The sequence below is a fragment of the Typopeltis vanoorti genome, chromosome 24 (assembly GCF_054136105.1).
Source record: "Typopeltis vanoorti isolate ZY-2024b chromosome 24, IOZ_Tvanoo_1.0, whole genome shotgun sequence".
Lineage (NCBI taxonomy): Eukaryota > Metazoa > Arthropoda > Arachnida > Uropygi > Thelyphonidae > Typopeltis > Typopeltis vanoorti.
In genome coordinates, this window is record NC_143572.1 from 45,714,953 (window position 1) to 45,735,689 (window position 20,737).

Below are 20,737 nucleotides of genomic sequence, written 5' to 3' on the forward strand. Positions count from 1 at the left end.
TACCCTTGTTGGTCTCCAGCTGTGGAACTTCAAGCAAAGCATAGTACAGCACATGGTGCATGTGGAAATGGGTCTAATTGCCCTGCTGCTATACTGGTGGGTGAGCTGTGTGTCTGTTGATGAGATACCAGTCATTACACCCGATGCTCATCTCTAGGATCAACCACATGTGGCTGACCGATGTGAGTCCTTCTGCTTAATGTCTGTTAATGGTTAATCCAGTCCTGATGCATCCTTGATACAGTAGTATGGGAGCAACTAACAAGTACAGCTGTTTTTTTAACTACTGGCACCTGTCCTCTGGGCTCAACTATCCCCACAGTCAAATTTGCTTACGTTTTCCCATTACTGGTTTGACTGATTACATACAGAGGATAAGTGTGCCCATTTATAGTAGCTGCACGTGATGTTGATATCACGTGGTACTTCGTTATTTCACCGAATATGTAAATTGAATGGGGTGTTCCTAATGCAAAGCTAACTCAGTATATATCTCCTTAGCCATGGCACAAAATGTAATATAAGTTTGCATCTTTCATGGGTAGGTCATACAAAAGAAAAAAAAAAAAAGCAGAATCAGTCATTAAGGCATTTTATTTTAATAAATTCATTCTAATTTTATTAAAATAAATTTTAGTAAGATTTTGGAAATTGTTGCATATACTTGAAATATTTGTGCAGACTGATTGTTACAAATTTTTCATTTAACATATTGATTTTTAATATTAGTGGTGTCCTCCATGTATGCATTTATTGCCGGAATGGCGAAAAGCCTCCCGAGCTGTTGGGCACTTGGCTAATTTTGGCACTGTTGACTGTACCATCCATTCTTCTCTTTGCACTAATGTAAGTAATATTTTTTTCATAGTCCTATTTCAAAATGCTAAAATATTATCTATGTCTATGTAAAGTTATGATATCATGAATAATTGAAACTTATATTTTTTTTTCACTTACCTTTTTAGAATTGTATCACGTTTAGTACTACAAAATGTAGGTAACAATAAAAATAATTTAACTTATATCATGTACAATATCCTTTTCCATAGTTTCTTGTTTCTATATTTCTGCTCATCTTGTATAAGTAATTTATATAACAAGAAGCTAAAATATAATATCAACAGGGTGTCTTTGAGAGAACAAACTAGCTCTCACCCTGTCTCTTTCTGCACACAAACTGAACTTTCATGGATTTCCCCCTTGTCCTATCCCCTGTCCTTTAATTATCCAAATATTGATTGGGTAGCAGTAAAATCTCAGGAGAAGAATGAAATTGAATTTATTGAGCTGTTGTGAGACAACTTCCTCAATCAGCATGTGGCAGAAGGAACTTGAGGTCAAAGAGTGTTAGATTTGATTATAGTGTCAGAGGGCATTTCAGTTAAAGATGTAACTATTCTAGCTCTGGTTGGTGACAGTGATCATGTGGTACTCACTTAGGAATTGGCTAAGTTTATGAGTGTTCCATTCAGAAAAGATTACATGCATACATTATGAACCAACTGAGGAGTATACCGAGTTCAGTGCGACGGCATCAATTGCTAGATAGGAAGAATATCAACAGTTCATGGAAAGCATTTAAAAAATACTTAAATTATGCAATATCAGAATGTGTCCTGAGAGTTCAAAGAATAAAAATGGTAGGAGTCAAATAGATGTGTAAACTTATTAAGCAAGAGATTCGTAAGAAAAGGATGATGTGGGAGGAATACCATGTACATAAGGATGATTATAATTTTCATAATGGACTATGATGTCCATTATGAAAATTATAAGCAGCAGGCCAGAAGAGTCGCAATTTTTGTACGGAAATCTAAGTCTGAGTATGAAAATAAATCGGCTCTGCAAGATAATGACAACCCCAAAGAATTCTATCGATATGCTGCAAGTAAAAGAAAGAATGAAATTGAAAGAATAACTGTACTGAATGCAGTGAGTGATACAGAAGGGACTGTTTAACTGGTGAGTAGCCATTTTGCTAAACGCTATCAACCTGGTGTGTGCAACATTGAATTCACTGCTACCTCTTCACTGGATGAAGAAACTCAGGTGTATGAAGAGGAAGTATTAGAGCTGTTGCAGAACCTGAATAAGAATTCAGAAATAGGGGCTGATAGCATATCAGCACAGGTGCTAAAAAAAAGAGCTCAGCTGAACTGGCCATTCTTTTGACCAGGCTATATAATCTGAGTCTGTCTCAGAACAGGGAAGATTCTGCAGGAGTGGAAAGAATGTATGATAATCCCATTGTACAAGGGAGGTGCAAAGACTGATGTATCCAACTATCTACCAATCAGTATCTCAGGAGTGGTGATGAATGGTGAAGATTTTGAAAAAGTTGGTTATGTCTTGCATTCAGAAATTAGTTGACAGAGAATCTCTTGCAATGAACAGCATGGGTTTACCTTGGGAAGGTCATGTTTTAGCAACTTGCTCAAATTCTATAATAATGTTACCATTGAGTTAGACATGGGGGGAATGCATGGACCATGATACTTTTGGATTTTGCAGACTTTTTGACAGAATACAGCATGGAAGACTGTTGCATAAATTAGAAAATATGGGTTTGGATTATAAATATTAATGTGGTTAAGAGGTTGGTTGACTGCAAGATATCAAATAGCGGTATACGGAGAATGTAAATCTGCAAGGTGCATTGGATGTGGTGACTGTGGTCAGGCCGGTCTTTTTGGTCGTCGTGCCTTGAGCACTTTGCATGGAGTTGACTGGGGGGGGGGGGAGTGCCTGTTGTTTTGCATCGCACCAGATCGTGGTGTAAGCATGAATTTGGGGAGGCCTGTGGGATTCTTGTTGATCACCTTGATCTTGACAATGGTGATGGTCTGGGGGTCCCAAGCATGTGGAGGATACATGTTCTGCCCGCTTAACTTTTTCCCTGGGAGTTGGTTTTGAATAGAGCCATTGGTGTCAGGGATCCTGAGTCTAGTGTGGCAGTTGTCATGTTGGATTGGGACATCATTTTCACTGTGACATGGCTGTCTGCGAGTGTTTCACTGATGTTGTCTTGAATAGAATGTTGCTTTGATGCAGTTAATTTGTTTTACTTGTTTTCATTTGTGTTTCACGGATATTGTCTTGAATAGAATGTGGCTTTGATGTAGTTAATTTGTTTTACTTGTTTTCATTTGTTTGTTGTGGTTTTGTTTTCACTGGAGGTCGGCCAGTGGATTGGCCATTGGTCGAGTCGTTGTCTCTTCACCATGCTGTGTGTAATGTGATTTGGCTTGTCACTGTGTGTGTGTGCACGCTCTCTCTCTCTCCAGGTGGTGACCTTGGTGTAGGGGAGATTGAAGTGGTTATTTATGGCACGGTTGTAGAGTCCATAACTTGTGTAAAATTAATTAATTTTCCTTTACGACTAGAGGTGATTTTTTTGCTGGTACATGTATTTGAGTTTGTGTATCTGCAGAGAGGCTTTCGGTAGCCCATTAATACAAGCAGACTTTAGGCAGGCTAAAGGCTCATCCCATTATCAAGGTATCTTAATTGAGTCAGCACCTGCAGAACACGAGATTGGCATCTCTGCTGCACTGTTCTGTAGATGGTGCTCCTTTAAAAGAGTCATATCTGATGCCTCCCCAGCATGATTGGGTAAGGGATGGCACCAGATTCCTCCCTGGGTTAGAGTATATTGACCTTATCAGGACAAGGATCAATGCCCTGCCCAGTGTTGTTTCTGCACCCATGGGGTTCTCGTGCGGAGGCATGATGCCATGGTCTCCATTCTGTACAACCTCTTTAAGGTTGGGAGACTGCGGTGGAACCACATTATAGAACCTCCGTGGGTTTGTGTAAGCCAGATTTAGTGATTAAAAGAGATCATGACATTTGGGTAGTTGATGCCCAGTGCTGGGAACAGGGCACCTACTAGCCTATAGCCATAATAATAAGGTAAACTATTATAAGAATAACCAAAATCTAGTTAGTAAGATATGAGAGGAGCATGGGGCAACTCCGAGGTTTACCAGCGCCACCATCTCTTTACATGTTGTATGGAGCACAGAGAGCTATAAGGACTTAAAACAGCTTGGGCTTACGCAGAAGGATATAAAAGTTCTTTCCTTGAGGACCCTACTGGGCACACTGGTGGCATGGTGTTGCCACCAGGGAATGACTACAATGATAACTAGAACAGGCATAGGGTAAAACACTTGTAAAGGCTTAGGTCTATATCAAGTCTGGATGAGATGTCTGGACATGATTTTGAGTAGTACTACCCATAATCAGTACAAAGATTAATAAAATAAAATAAAATAATAAAAATAACCAGTGGTATACCACAAGGATCAGTCCTAGGTCCACTGTTATTCAATCTGTACATTAGTGGCATTGGAAAGGATTTAACGTTCGACACACAGCTATTTGCTGATGATGCAATGATAGGTAAGGTAATCAGGAGTACTGCTGATATGTGGGAATTGTGGACATGAGAAAATGGATGTCAGTTCCATATCAGTAAATGTAAAATCATGCACTTTGGCTTGATTAGATATCCAGTGTCATGTTATATTGGTGGGATTATGTTAGAAGAAACTGATCAGGCTAGCGATCTTTGAGTGTTAGTAGATAGCAAGTTGAAGTTCAGGGACCGTGTGGCAAAGATTTCGAATACAACTTAAAACATAATTGCAATGCTAAAACAAACTAACATGTGAAGATAAGGATGTCATTTTGCCTCTTTACAAGGCCTTGCTAAGACCTCACTTGGGCCACTGTATGCAGGTCTGGTCTCCTGGTTTCCATTGTGATTCTGATACAGTGGAGAGAGAGCAAAGGAGAGTGTTAAAAATGAGATCAGGATTATGGAATACTGATTATGAAGACATCGAAGATTTGTAGACACTAGCAAATAGAAGAAAGAAGGATGATATGATTAAGACTTACAAACTTCTGAAAGGGTCATACAGGATTTCAAATTGATAGAATTTTTCATTTTATGGAGGGTGGGGAAAGGACAAGAGGGAATCCGTGGAAGCTGAGAAGGGAGGTGAGGGCACCACTCTATAAGAGATTTTTCTCTAATAGAGTGGTGTATGATTAGAATGGATTGCCATTGAATGGGTATGTGCAAGTTGAATGAATTCAGGAATAATTATGATAGCTGGTGCTTTTAGTTTGTGGCTCCTTTTATGAGTCCCCGACTCCCTGGAGGTCTCTCTTAATATGAATAATAATAATTGCTTGTTATTGGCTTTCCACCAGGAGGCTGAAGGCAATGCTGAGGGTAACGAAATTACACTCAGTTGGAATCAATTAGGCTGCCTTAACAAATTACCGAGTTTGTTTGTTTTTCCTGACAGCTTTACATGTAATTCTACTCCTAAATGTGTGCACGAGGTCAGTATTGTTGGATCAGAGTTCTAAAATATATTTAGGATGTTAACTAATATATCAATATCAAGGAATCCATGTGCATATAGAAGTAAATACTATCTGCAACATCATGTTGCCATTCTATACAAAAAGAGGAGGGGGGGAGCATGATCATGATGGTTTAATGGATGCATTCTGATGGATAGACAAGATAAAACTTGAAAGCTTGGTGACTGTATGCTAACAGCATTACAACTACCTTCTTGATTTCCCTGTATGCCTATAGATGGTTGTAATGCTGTTAGCATACAGTCACCAAGCTTTCAAGTTTTATCTTGTCTATCAAGATATTTTATTTTGTCACAATTAGACTGCCTTATGAAATGCCATTTCATTTGGGCAGTTATGAGACATTTCAAAGTTAGAACAGGAGTTATTAGGTACATTGCAACATCTGGAAAATCCTAATATTTAACTAACTTCACATACTATGAGAAATATGTATCTGATATGCAAGTCAGCAGAATATATAGAATCAACACAATGTGTGCAAGTACATGCTTCCGGGTGAGAAGTAAAAACCTACTGTTATCTTCAAAAATGGAAACAGCTACCATGTTAGAGTAAAACTTCAGTTTAATATAAACCAAAATAATCACTCACTGTTTCAACTTTCTCATTGAGGTCATCATCTGGAGTACATACATATATACAAAGAAACAAGCTGCACTACAATCCACATGGTATGCTGAAGTTGCATTAATTTGGTGAACCGTTAAAACTACTGGCCTGACCTCTGATGAAGAAAAACAATCTTACATCAAAGCTATAGTCTTGTTATTATATTATTATTATTATCTATTAGGTTACAAAATTAAATTCAGCTAGAGAGCAACATGTTCACACAAAAAATTTTACTAATATAAGTACAGTGGTACCTCAACTTATGAACCGCTCGACATACAAACTTTTCGAGATATGAACTTTTTTCATATCCCATTTTGACCTCTAGATATGAACCGTGATGCTTTTCTTTTCAAATGAACTAAAGCCTGTTTTACATTATACTTTTTTTTTAAACTTTTTATGCATGTTTAACTGAGCATACGCTGAACTGTCTCTAGTGTAATGATTGTTGTTACTATGTTGTACTTATCTGAAATACGATGAATGCTTCACATATTTGCTTTTTTGTGTATCTATTTCGGTATTGTGTAAACAAACAATACACTTTGTGAAGATTTTTTTAGGTTTGTATTTATTATATGTACTGTATGTATTTCTTTTTATAAGTGACGTGTTTTATTGTAGCTTCACATTTATTTTCTTAATAATCTACCAGATAAGTGTCATTTCATTGATCAGCGTATTATTTTCAACATGGGGCCAAAGAAAACTAAAAAAGAAGAGAAGAAGAAATCACGATAGAAATTAAGAAAGAGATTGTGGAAAAATATGAGAAAGGAGTCAGGCAAAGTGATCTGTGCAAGCAGTGTGACTTGTCCAAATCCACCATAGTTACAATTGTCAAGAAAGCAAATTTTTATAAGAAACTGGATGTGGGCAAAGGAGTATCTATCGTGTCATCTCGAAGAAATAAAGTTATGGAAGAAATGGAAACTTTACTACTCATCTGGATTAATGACATGCAACGGAAAGGAGATAGGGTATCTCAAAACATGATATGTTTACAAGCTCAAACTATTTACAAAGATCTTTCACAGAACTTGCATCCACTAGCAGTAGCAAAGACATCGGCAAAGAGTTTAAAGCTAGCAAAGAATGGTTTGAGAAATTCAAGAATAGGACCGGTATCCATAGTGTTGTTAGACACGGAGAAGGTGCTAGTGCTGACAAAGAAGCCGCTGAAAGGATTGTGAAGGAATTTCAGAAACTGATGGAATCAGAAGGTTACAGACCAGAACAAGTTTTCAACTGCGATGAAACGGCTTTTCTGGAAGAAAATGCTTAAGAGAATGTTCATCAGTAAGGAGGAAATGGCATTGCCAGGACACAAGCTAATGAAATGCAAACTTTGCTTTTTTGTGCTAATGCTAGTGGTGACCTGAAGATAAAACCTCTGTTGGTTTACCACTCTGAAAATCCTAGAGTCTTTAAAAAGCAGAAAGTTAACAGGCACAAACTCAGCGTTATGTGGAGAGGTAAGAGCAAGAGCCTGGGTAACCAGGCAATTCTTCTGTGAGTAGATGACAGGGGTCTTTGCTCCCACAGTGAAATGGTATATAAAAGAAAAGGATCTGCCTGAGAAAGTTCTTCTTATAATGGACAATGCTCGAGCACATCCACCACAGTTGGAAAATTTGGATGAAGAGTTTGATTTCATCAAAATTAAGTTTTTGCCTCCTAATACCACACTACTCCTACAACCAGTGGATCAATATGTTATTTCCAACTTCAAAAAGCTTTATATCAAAGCTCTTTTCCAAAGATGTTTCGAAGTTATCACCAACATAGAATTAACCCTCAGGGAATTCTGGAAGAATCACTTCAATATTTTTCCGTCTTATTAGTCAGACATGTGAAGATGCTTCTGAGAGAACTCTAACATTAGCCTGGAAAAAGTTATGGCCCGACTGTGTCCGAGGAACTGCATTGGAAGGATCTAAAATCAAAATTGATATTGTAGATACAGTTGTCTCCCTGGACAAGATCATGCATTTGGAAGTTGATGAAGCAGACATAGAGGAGCTGGTAGAGGAGCACAATGTTGAGCTGACCACTGAAGAGCTACAGGAGTTAAGAATAGAGAGCAAGAAAAAGAAAGGGATGAGGAGGAAAAGCAGATGTCTTCAGAGGACGAAGAAGACAGCAACAAAAATGGAGCAATTCTAACAAGTGACTTAAAAAAAATCTTGCAGCACTGGGGCAAATTGCAAGAATTGGTTAACAAGTAGCATCCAAATCAAGGTGTTGTTTCTAGAGCCACCAATATCTTCAATGACAATGTCATTAATCACTTTAGAAGGGTGTTAAGGAAATGACAGATTCAGTCAACATCGGATAGGTTTTTTAAACCTCTCTCACCTAAGAGATGAAAAGAAGCAACTGTTGACAACAAATAGAAAACTCCTGAACCATAAAACCAGCCACAAGAAAATTGATTTTTTTTTACAATTTAATGGAAGATGATTTTCATACTAATCATGTAAAACCAAAGAATTCATAAATAAAAATTAATATGTAATGGTATACAAAATGCATATTTATAGTGTAAAAATGCTCCTCCTCCATTTCTTTGCATTTTCTTCATTTAGTTGAGAATATTTTTTTTATTTTTTGGATTTTTTTGTTTAAGTTTTGAATCTGGAAACAGATTAATTGAATTCCCATAAGATATAATGGAAAATTGGATTTTGAGATAAATACTTTTTGAGATGTCGAGGTACCACTGTATACATATAAATTGAAACAAACCAGTATGGATGGTGGCCAGTAAAAGCTGAAAAGTTGCTTAGAGTCCTAAAGTCCGGGTTTGCTCTAATGAACAAGCTCTTAAAATAAGAATTACAAACTATTAGCAATACATTTATAAATAATGGCTATAGCAAAAATGCTATTAATATTAATAAAGTTCTTCATAAAACTTCATCAAAAAATAATATAGATTACAGTAAAACATAACTATCCCATACATCAAAGGGTTATGAGAAAAAATTAATAGAATTCTACACCATTATAATCTTAATGCCACTTTTAAAGCACCTATAAAACTAAAAGACATATTCAACTCTTTTAAGAATCCTCTTCCCCCATTGGCTCGCTCTGGCGTTTATTGTATCTATTGCACCTGTAACTTACTTTATATTGTAACTTACCTATCCGTGAAAAAGAAAAAAAAAAACCGACATATTAAATTTAATAATTTTGGTGAAGCAGGCCTCTCAAATCATGCTCTTAACACCCTACACCAGACTGACTGGAAAAGTACTTGTTCTTTACATCATACAAAAACTTGGTATGAATGGAAATTTAAAGGGGCCTGTGAAATTTTGATTAACCGACCTAATCTTAACAATAATGGTGACATAAAAATCCCAAGAATTTGGATGGCACACATTTAACCCACACTTAGTTTTTCAAGTTTTCCAGCAAATCCTGACTTTAGGACTCTAAGCTATATGAGTAAAAGTTTTTTTGTGTGAACATGTTGCTCTCTAGCTTAATTTAATCTAATTTTGTAACTTAATAGATAATTATAATAACATAATAACAGAACTCTAGCTTTGATATAGTAAGTTTTTTCCCTCTTCACCAGAGGTCAGGCCAGTAGTTTTAACGGTTGACCAAATCAATGTAACTTCAGCATACCATGTAGATTGTAGTGCAGCTTGTTTCTTTGTATATATGTATATACTCCAGATGATGTGAAGGTCAAAACTTTGAGTGATTATTTTGGTTTATATTAAACTGAAGTTTTGTTCTAACCTGGTAGTTATTTCCATAATTTTTGAAGATGTATTCTGATTATCATGTAAACATGAAGGAAAGGAACTTACTGTTATGGTTCTTTAATGGGATTGTAACTGTTATTCTTATGCTTGCCTGTTGATGCTCATGCTAAATAAAATTTACTAGTTTAAAATCAATGGTGTGATTGTATGTATCAAAAGGCATTATATGTGTATGATTGAAAGAGAAAATTTGAATTTTTTCAGGTTTTTGTCTTATTAATTAGTATTTGGTAACATGCAAATTTTCGTTAATAATTTAAGAAATAATTTCAGTCTTTTAGTCTTAGGAGCTAATTCATGCTTCTGAATTTGCTCTTCATTTTTCAGTATAATATACGGTCATATCCTACAGCCATCTTTTATAATCTGAGTATTCCACATCAGTTCTTTGGAGGTCATTCCATGCAACAGCTTATTGAATTTGTACAGGTATGGATAGTATTTTGATTATAAAATATTGACTGTGAAAAATTTAAATAAAAATTCAAGCAATGAATGTGGATAAAAGAATACATTTGACTCTCACCATAGCAAACTTGTGGGGGACTACAGTACTGGTTTGTTATAGCAGTTAGTTTGCTGTTGTGAATTTCTTTTAGCATAGCATACTTATATAGGGTTTTGGTTGGGACTCTTTAGTAATTTTTTTACTATAAGGAGAGTAGAGTATAGTTTAATACAGTAATAAGAATATGCAGATAATATAGTGGTTAGCATATGTAGTAGTTAGAATACTTGCCCTCCAACTAATGGACTGCAGATTCAAATCCCACCAATAACAAGAATGTTTATTTTATAAAAAGGTGCCAGCACACTCTGCACATACCTGGGGAAGAAGGGAGATCTAGCATAGCGCTTATAAGCACACTCCAAAATTTACTGCATATGCAATCATGCAGAATGAAATTTTCAAATTAAATGGTTAATTTAACTGAATTTTGGCTTGAATTAGAAACTAAAATAAATGAACTGGGGAAAAAAAATGCATCTAAAAATGGCACTATATGCAGCCCTGTTACTCTTATATTGCCACAAGTTCTCTTAGATTTCTCAGCAGTGATAACATCACGTTTACATTTTCTGGTGAACTGGCTGCCATCATCCTTTCACTGTTGGGCTCAAACATACTGAATCAACTTCTTGTCTTTTATTCTGTTTAGCTCTTCTCTTCAGAACAGTTTTCTCCATACTGTTTTCTATGTTTGAAGTCAATCTTTAAAAAATCTGAAACATTTTAGAGGAGAAAATGAAACTCTAGGGAAGAAAGTTTTGTTTTCTTATCGGCAATTTCTGATTGTACACTTTAAATTAATCAAAACTAAATGGTCAGTAGGGAGAATGTGTTTTGTATTCAAGTTATTTAATGGTATTTTGAAACAGAGTAACCCGAGAAAGAAACTATATTTAGGCAGAAGGGGATTGGGAATCCACTTTGATTATAAGATACATTGGCTTTTTAAAATTTAAAGAACTTTATTAAAGGAAGCATTACAAAAAGTGAATAATAACTATTATAATTACAGCTATTTTGCCAGCTTCAGTTTAGGAGTGCCCCTTTTTAAATGTCATTGGCTATTTACTCGTGGATTCTTAGGGCATTGTAGATGTAAATTTACCAAAAAGTATATGTAGCATAAGGAAGAGAAATTTACACATACCTTTTTCTGGGTGTTGTGGCTTTTCTTCTTTCTGCGATGTCCAAAAACTACTGAGTGTGTGGAGGGGGAGGCAATTTGGGAGAATTAAATTAGAAAAACCCGGTTTTTTTTCCAGTAATATATATATAAACATATATATTATATTAGTATATTATATAGGGTGGGGGAAAAGGTGAAAGGGAGAAAGGGGGTTGACAGGGGCAGTCCGTTTCGACTAATTCTTGGTCGTCATCTAAACACGTTGGGAAAGTGGATGCTATGTCAGTGCAGGTAGGTGCTTCTGTTTTTAAAGTGTTTGTGTTATCGCCTATTGGTCGGGGTTGTGACCTCAATTTTATGTTGTGAAGCTTCCAAACCTCGGAGATTATGTAGGGCCTGTGTACGTTGATAGAGTTTGCGTCACATTTTATGGCTATTGTTTCCGATATTCTTAGCATTGTTTCATTGTCTTGTCTGTCTGCTATGATGGCCTTGTCGATCTGAGGGGTATGTTTTTGTTCAAGGGCGTGAACAGCTATTTCCGTTTTTCCTGTGCTTTGTATTCGATTTTTCTTTTTGATGATACGTTTTTTAGTGTTTAAATGTTCTGGAATAGGGATGTTACAATCATGGAAGTGTTCTTGTAGTCTTGCCCATAAAGACCTGATGGTGGAACCTGTGTAGGTGATATCACAGCCTTTTTGGCAGAGAAATTTATAGACTACATTGTGATGTTCAAATATTTCTTTCTGTGTGTGAGGTTTGGTGGATTTTAGGAGATTTGCCAGTTTTTGGTTTGTGGTGAATACCAATTTGTAGTCAGTATGTTTGAAGATGTATTTATAAGCTTTGTATGTGTTTTGGGTGTATGGTAGTTTGATAATTTTTTTTGCTGGGAAGTTCGTTTTGGTACTTGGGTTGTTTTGGCGGTTTTTTGCCGTCTTGTTTGCGTAGTTAATCAGTTGTGTAGGATAGTTACGATTTATGAAGATCTGTGTTAGTTTTTTTATTTCTGCGTTTAGATTATTCTGATTGGTTGAAAATTTATAAGCATTTATGAATTGTGATAAGATGACAGATTTTTTAACAGAATATGGATGGTATGAGTGAAAATGGAGGTAGTTTCCTACATGCGAGGGTTTGTGGTATACTTTCATGGCTATTTTGTTGTGTGTTCTGGTTAATGTCAAGTTTAAGAAATTGGTGGATTTGTTCTGTTCGGTTTCTGTGGTGAATTTTAGTCTGTTGCTGTAACCGTTTAGGGATGATTTTAAGGTGGTGATGTGTGTGGGATTACCAGTGCACAGAATATCGTACAAGTATCTGCCATAAAAGGTGATGCCGGGAGGAAGGGAAGGGAATAATAACATTTTTGGAAGGAAATTGCCCTAATCTTCTATCATTAAAATACAAGATGAAAAAAAAAAATGTTTTGAAAAGTTTCATTAGCTATTTTTCGTGTAGCTAGTGATCTTTATTCTTTATTTTACCTTTTGCATTTGGGTGTGGAGTTTCCTTAGTGGATTGTAATTATCTTTGCATCTATTTAGGCCTGATTTTTAGGAAAGATGGTAAATTAAATATTTCATTTAAGACAACAGAAATAAAACTGGCAGTGTAGGGATCCAGTTGAATAAATTTATATGGAATATAAGAAAATTTAGCCAAGACACTAAATTGCAGTGTTCGAACCATGCAACTGTAAGTTTCTGTAGTTTAGTAGTTCTGTGGGAAGTATTCAGTATTGAGACCACATCATTATGTAATTAAAGAGTTTATGGGCTGGCAATTTGGGATTTAGCCGACCAAATTGTATTCTTATTGGCTTAAACCAATATAGAAAATGATGGTACAATATGACAAAATTTCATGCCGGCTGGGGCATCGCCCGGTTAAACAAGGCCCCCCATTGTTTTTGCCAGGAAACCAGGGCGAACATCGAAAAGTCAGCTACTGGAACAAATCTGAAAGCACACCCCAACTCAACATCACCAGAGTTAAAGATCGGTACTATCAACGTAAGACGCCTGAATGGCAAAGAAATGGAGCTAGCTGAAGAATTAGATAAGTACCAGATTGATATAATAGGGGTGATTGAAACAAAAAAGACAAAAACTGGTAAGATCTTTTTGAGCAATAAATACAAAATGTTATATTCAGGAAATAACAATCAAGGAAAAGAAGAAGTAGCCATAGTATTCAACACAAAATGCGAGGCTAATCTTCTTGAATGGCAGGCAATGTCAAGTAGAGTGATGTGGGCAAATATCAGAATGGGGAATTGGACAATGAGACTTATTTAATGCCTATGGTCCCAAGTAGAAGATTCTACTTGGGACCATAGGCATTAAATTTCTACCTTAGTAGAAGATTCTACTAAGGTAGAAATGGAGGAATTTTTTGAAGCTTTAGAAAAAGCAACTGACACAATGAAAAAGGAAAAGTTGGTCCTTGTTGGGATCTAAATAGCAGAGTAGGAAATGATTGTCAGACATACACAAATATTTTGGGAAAATTTGGAGAAAAGAGCAAAGCTAATAATAATGGCAAATACTTGTTGGATTTCTGCTCAGGACATGGACTGGTTATTACTAACACCATGTTCCAACATAAAAATGTGCACAAATTCACATGGAGAGAAGAGGCAAGGAATAAGAAAAGTCTCATTGACTATGTTATTGTTGATAGTGATGTTTTCTCCCTGGTGCAGGACACCAGAGTGTACAGAGAATTTGAAATTGGAAGCGATCACTATTTAGTCTTGAGCAGGATAAAATTGAATTTCATATTGAAAAGAACATGTAAGAAATTTTTAAAGCGAATAAAAGTTGAGCAGCTCTCAGATGTGAACTGTAGACTAAAATGCACAAAGATTATTGAAGAAAAAATGAAAGAGTTTGAGAACAGGAACCAAACCTTGGAGATTCAATGGCAAACCTTGAAGAAAACCCTGATTAATTCAGCCAGAGAGGATGTGGTGAGGTTGTCGGCAAGGATAGAAAAATCAGAACTCCATGGTGGACACAGGAAGTTAAAGAGGCAGTGAAAGAAAAGAAGAAAGCATATCAAAAGTTACTCACAAATAAGTCAGCTTTTGCTCTTAGAGAATACAGACACAAATCTAAGAAAGCGAAACACTGTGTAAAACTAGCTAAAAGGACTTTGGCAAGAACATAGAAAATAAATATCAAGAAGGTGGTAAGATATTCTGGAGGTTGTTGAAGACGCTTAGAAATGGAGAAAAGAATGCTGTAAATGGAGTTAGAGATGATAAAGGTGACATGAAAACAGGAGAAAAAGATATCCTTGAATTGAGAACCTGTGGAACAAGTAAAACATTTCAACTACTTAGGCACGATTTTTACTGAAGATGATAAATTAAATATGGAAATAGGCAGCAGAATCAACAAAGCTGGTATGGTAGTCAGTTAATCGAATAAATTCATATGGAATAAGAGAGAAATTAGTCGGACACTAAATTAGCTGTATACAAGACAGTGTTCAAACCAGTTTTAACTTATGTATCTTAGAGCTGGGTCAGAAGTAAAACACTTGACCAAAGACTAGAAACCGCAGATATGAGAGTCCTGAGAAAGATTATAGGTGTGAACAGATGGCATCAATAGCAATATCATATTAAAAATGAGAATATTAGGAAAGAACTTGACATTGTCGGTAACCAGGAATGCGTTAGTAGAGCTAATCTCAGGTGGTATGGTCACTTAAACAGAATCAGCGAGGAAAAATTAGCAAAACAAGTGTTCTCTGCCAAGTTGGCAGGAAAACAACCCAGAGGAAGACCAAGATATAGGTGGATTGATAAGGTACAAAGAGCCTTAGATGATAGAAATATAAGATCTGATAATGTTGGGGTCTTGACAAATAACAGACTGATTTAGAGGAAAATTGTAGATAGGAAGTTAGTAATGATGTAAATTTTTCATGTAGTATTATCATATCCTGTACACCTCTTGAGGGTACATGTCAGGAATTTGATGATGATGATGTGTAATTGATTTTTAATAGGCTTCTGCTGTGTAAAACTTATGTACCTGTACTCCTGATGATGTAAGCCTTATGACTTACAAAACTTGTTGGGTTTTAATTGTTAATTTTTTTATTAAACTCTTTAATTACATAATAATGTGGTCTCAGTACTGAAACTTCCCATAGTGAAGTTTTAATTTTAGGAATGTCAAGAGTTTGGTTAAAAAGAAAACAGTTGATCAGATACTAGAGACCACATATATGAGAATTTTTAAAAAAATTAAGGGAGTAATCAGATGTCTTCATGGCAGAATCATATTAAAAATAAAGATATTAGAAGGGAATTTGATATTGTTAGCTTCCAGTTTGTGAGTAATGATTAATCTAAGGTGATATGATTACTTAAATAGAAAATGGGAGGAAAGGTTAGCAAAATAGATTTTAGATGCCAGAATTGCAAGAAAAAGAGTAAAGGATTGGACTGGTGCAGTTAAAAGTTCATTAAATATAGAAGATATGACAATATTGGAGTAGTGAGACTAATCTGGAGGGAAATTGTTGATAGGAAGTTAATAATGTAACTTCAGGTGGTAGATGAATTTAATCACCTGATGTGAGTTCACCACCCTGCTTTTGGAGTCTTTGAAGTGACTTGAAAACTTTCCATGTTTGGTCTCTAGAGTAGGATTTCCAGACCAGGTAAAAAATAAAATAATATACAAAAAATCATATAAAAATTAATGAAAAGAGGAAAAAAATTTACCCATGACACATATACTATATTATATGTATAGTACATATGATATACTATATGTATACAAGGTATACATTAAAAAAATAAATAAAAAATTGCATTCCTTGAGGGGTAGGTACTTATTCTCTTCATGCCTCATGGCACATAAGGCTGGGATCAGCTTCACTCGAGCTCTTCCCAACTGGCCATTCTTCTTTTCTTTTCTGACATTCTCTGCCAAGTTAATTTAAGCCTTTTTCTTTCTGGAATCAATGTCAAAGCTACTTTTGGAGTCTCTCTGTTGTTCATTCTTCGTATGTGCCCAATCCTTTCCATCTCGTTTTTTAATTTCACTGATGATACTGTTTTTACTCAATCAGTTTATATAAGTCATTTGTTATATGTTGTGGCCAAAATATGTTTATTTTACACAGACAATTGGTTTTAAAAACTTTAATTTCCTATTTTTTCATCATTTTCAATGTCTTTATAATAATTAATCTTTACATGGCTTTTGAAGATCTGCATTTTGGATGACTATTGGATGACTTCCATATATTATTTAATTTTCTGAAAGCAGTATTTGCTTTGGTCAATTTTTGCATTATACCCCTGTCAGTTCCATTTTCAGCATCTAAATTTGCTTCCAAGTATGCAAATTTGCATTTTTTTTTTAAATTAATGCTTTTAATTTTGATTGTATATTGGTGTATTTTGACAAGTTCAAGGTTGTTATTTGCATAATCTAGATCTTCCATATTTGACATAGGATTCTATTTAATTCCTCATACTTGTAATGTAACTTTCTCATAATCCAATCAATGATTATGTTAACAGTAAACTAGACATTACACAAGTCTGTCTCATTAATGACCTACCTCTTGTTACTGATAGTTCTGGCATTAATATACAGAAACTGCAGCATTCCGTTAGTCTCATCCCTTCAGTCCCACCCACCTTTACTTCTTGAATTGACTACTTTGTTTTGTATTTTTGCTTGTGAGTCTAGATTCCACACTTGGTCATTCTCACACTCACTCACCTCATGGGTGTCTTCACACAAACTCATTTGCTTCCACACTAATTGCTTAAATTTTCCTGAATTTGCACTTCAGCATGCTCAATGAACAAAGCTTTCTCCAGACACCTAACACCGAAACCATTTAGATGCAATCCATTAGTATTGTACAAATCCTACATCATTCCTTCTGCACAATCTACATATAGACTCATTGCTTACCAACACCCTCTTCCTCGGTTCTCCTCTATCATAGTGTGGTAGGAGACTTACAGTCTTTACCTTGTCGCACTTCAGTTTTGCGTCTTCTAACAACTTCTTTACATCCTCCCTCATAGAATACTTTTTCAGCTCTCAAATCATTTGTACCAACTAAGACAATCCTTTTCTTTGACTTTATGCATCTGGATGGCATGGCTAATATCTTGAATTTTTGCACCCAGGAAAAACGATTTTGTCACACTTTCCTTAAGTACTCCTCCAATCACTGAATCTCCATACATAATTTTCTCCTTAACTTGTTTTTCTTGTTTGTTCAGTCGGTCTTTATTATTCCTTTCAATCATCTGCTAATCTCTTGCCGCTTCTGCAATTTTTCAATTTTGCACTTTGTCCTATGAAGGATAGCATTTAGGTGCACTATTTCTTTATTAATGTTCATTTCATTCTCCTCTATTTCCATTCCCACACGTTCAACATTAATAACAGCATTTTCCATCTTATCGTCGGTATTTGCTGCATCCTCATCACCCTAATAGACGCTCACTTTTGAAACATTTAATACATACTCTCCCTCCAGTTTCAATTTCCTTCCACATATTCTTTAATTTTCTCGATGAATACATTTCATGCACACTGCACCTAATAAAATCCTGCAAATTCAAATCGCAGGACAACGATTGATTGTCTTTGCCGCCATTTTTCATCGCATTGGTGTCATGCAGACATCACAATAAAAATGTTATAAAGGCACTAAATATTCTAAAAACATAGAAATCTACACTAATGTTCTAATGAAAAAACACAACAAAACAGATAAAAATCACCAATTTTACACAAGCACTAAATTACACAACCACTCAGTGTAACCTCGAACCCTTCATTTTAAAGCATATTCTATTCTCAAGAAAAATCAGCGAAACTTATGAATTCAGTGCAGTAACAGTTGTCACTACTATTAATCTGTCATCAAGGCAATTAAATTGCTAAACTAATTTAAATAAGTTTCTAAAAGTTCTTTTAGAAACTTATTTAATCAATAAGTCTTAGTTGGCATTCCATGCAAACTAAGTAATAAAAGAAATGCCATTATTTATTGTTGATTTTCTTTGTATATCATTAAGCAAAATTGATCACAATGATTAACTTTATTAACAACTCTCATGGAAAAAATGGATTGTGCAACATTGAAATTAATAGAAAATAAGTACTGCAGAATAAACACAATTTCATTCTGTGGCTGCTTTTGATAGTGTGAAGTCTACTTTTGGTTGCGAAGTGGTTGCCTTGGAAACATTTGCATCCGTCTTTATCATCAAATGAAAGATTTTTTACTATATATATATAGACAGTCATTACTGAATAATTGCTTTTTGATCATGATCCATTATGTATAATCTTCAGTCTTTTCAGATGTTTCATGCCCTACCAAAATTGACTTCTGAGTTTCAAGCAATTACAACAAAGTACTTTTTTTTTGTACTAAACACCACATCTGTACTCATTGAACATGTGGCACATCCACGAAACTCCATGACTGTTCTGTTATTAATTATTAACTGCTTCATTAGTGAAGAATGTCTTTTAGGCATTTTATACAAATGAAGCTGATAGTGAAAGAACATTCACACTGTCTTCTAGATACACTACATCTGTCCATTATTGTTCAAAACGTTTTTCAAGTTTTCTCTAAATGCTTGAAATTCTGTAGACAAGTTCACAAGGAATAAACCATTTCATACTAACTGAAGATTATAACAGAATTTTCCTTTGACAAAGATGGATGCAGTGTAATGTTTCTATGGCAACAACTTAATCAAAAGTAGACTCCATACTACTACTTTCATTCTGAGTTGGAATCCATATATTTGTACATTTCAGTTAGCAGGTGGTTATGTGGTAAATGAATTTTAATGATGTATAAGTTCTTATTTAGAAATGAGCATCTTTCATAAAAGCAGATGTTCAGGACTCTCTTATCAGGTTACTTTTTTCTGTTTTGTGATGTGGATTATTTATATAAGATATTGATATTTATACTTTCATATGGACAACTGATATTTTTATGCATTATAAATGACTTTAGAGGAGCCATTTCTACTGTTATGAATTTAAGCTTGAGCCCTAGAAAAAAGTTAGAGTAATTTATAATTTGAAACTAAGAGCAGGTAAAAGCTTTCAGTCTCCTGTTTTTGTTACTACCCTGGGATTCATTTCTGCATTGAATTTATCGTGCTTTTTAGAAGAAAATTACAGGTTGTTAAAGGTGTGAGAGGCTATTCTTAAAACCAACAGCAGCTCTGAAGCACTCTCCCAACCACAACAAGTATCGTTGCATTAATTTACCAAAGATCTGGGAGACTATCATTTTAAGGTCTAATAACTGGACCTCTCTAAATTAAATTTGTAATCTTACCCATAGAGGGCACCATATATAGACATTGTCATTTCCAATTTAAATTGTTTCTACAGTTACTTAGTTTAGTACTTTGTGCCTTTCATAGTTATCATTGTGCTTTGATGATGCTGGGTAGAAAACCAGCAAAATATTAGTGAGTTTAATAAATGTATTTTTTTCACCTTAGTGTTGTTTATACTGGTAAGCATTATTATGAATTTGATTTTTTTTTTTTTTTCCCTTCAGAAAGTTCAGTTACCTTGTAACTGCTTCATTGCTTGTTGCTATCCCATCAGAAATCAAATTATGAAGAAAGTCAAAATACATTGTCTTAAATATGCCACTTTTAATTCACATTTCAGCATTACTTTATTTGAGAGACACTTGGGAAATACGAGAAAAGCAGTAAAGAATAGCGTTTCATCAGCTAGCTACACAATATATAATTCTTTGATTTGATAATTTATCCTCCTGGAAAGTTGTGTTTTGTACTCCAGAGAAACTAGTCAGAACATATGCAGTTAACAGGCATAATGGAAGGGATGATACAAAAGTAATGCTTCCTCCCCTCTCTCTCTCTCTCTCTTTTTAATATATAACCCTTCAAGCATGGCAGAAAGCTTTACACATCACCATGAGTAGATGGTATTAGTTTTAATTTAAGTACTGTGATTGGTCACATGGACATAGCACACAAATAATTATAATTCAGAATGACAGCTGCTATAGATGATATAAACAGAAAGTTATGAGTGAATTCCTTACTGATCTAAATTCATGCCTGTTGGAAAATGGGTTATGGAGATAACTATTTAACAGTAGGTCCACTAGAAACATGAATGAGGTTCTCTTCCACCATGATAATATTCTACCTCATGCCAGTTTACCCATAAGGGATGAAGTTGCAGTGGCATTTGGCTGGTCTGAACTTTCTCATTC

The 20,737-nt window shown here is 35.2% G+C and overlaps 1 protein-coding gene across 2 annotated transcripts in view; it reads left to right on the top strand.

Annotated features, from left to right (window-relative positions):
- Positions 1–20,737, top strand: part of LOC150093148 (endoplasmic reticulum disulfide reductase DNAJC10-like) — a 185,147-nt gene that overhangs the window by 99,325 nt on the left and 65,085 nt on the right. For both annotated transcript variants that reach the window (XM_090413490.1, XM_090413491.1), the window contains 2 exons: positions 730–846; positions 10,134–10,235. In XM_090413490.1, coding sequence (XP_090269616.1) covers positions 730–846; positions 10,134–10,235 — 219 coding nt within the window. The remainder of the gene's footprint in view (positions 1–729; positions 847–10,133; positions 10,236–20,737) is intronic.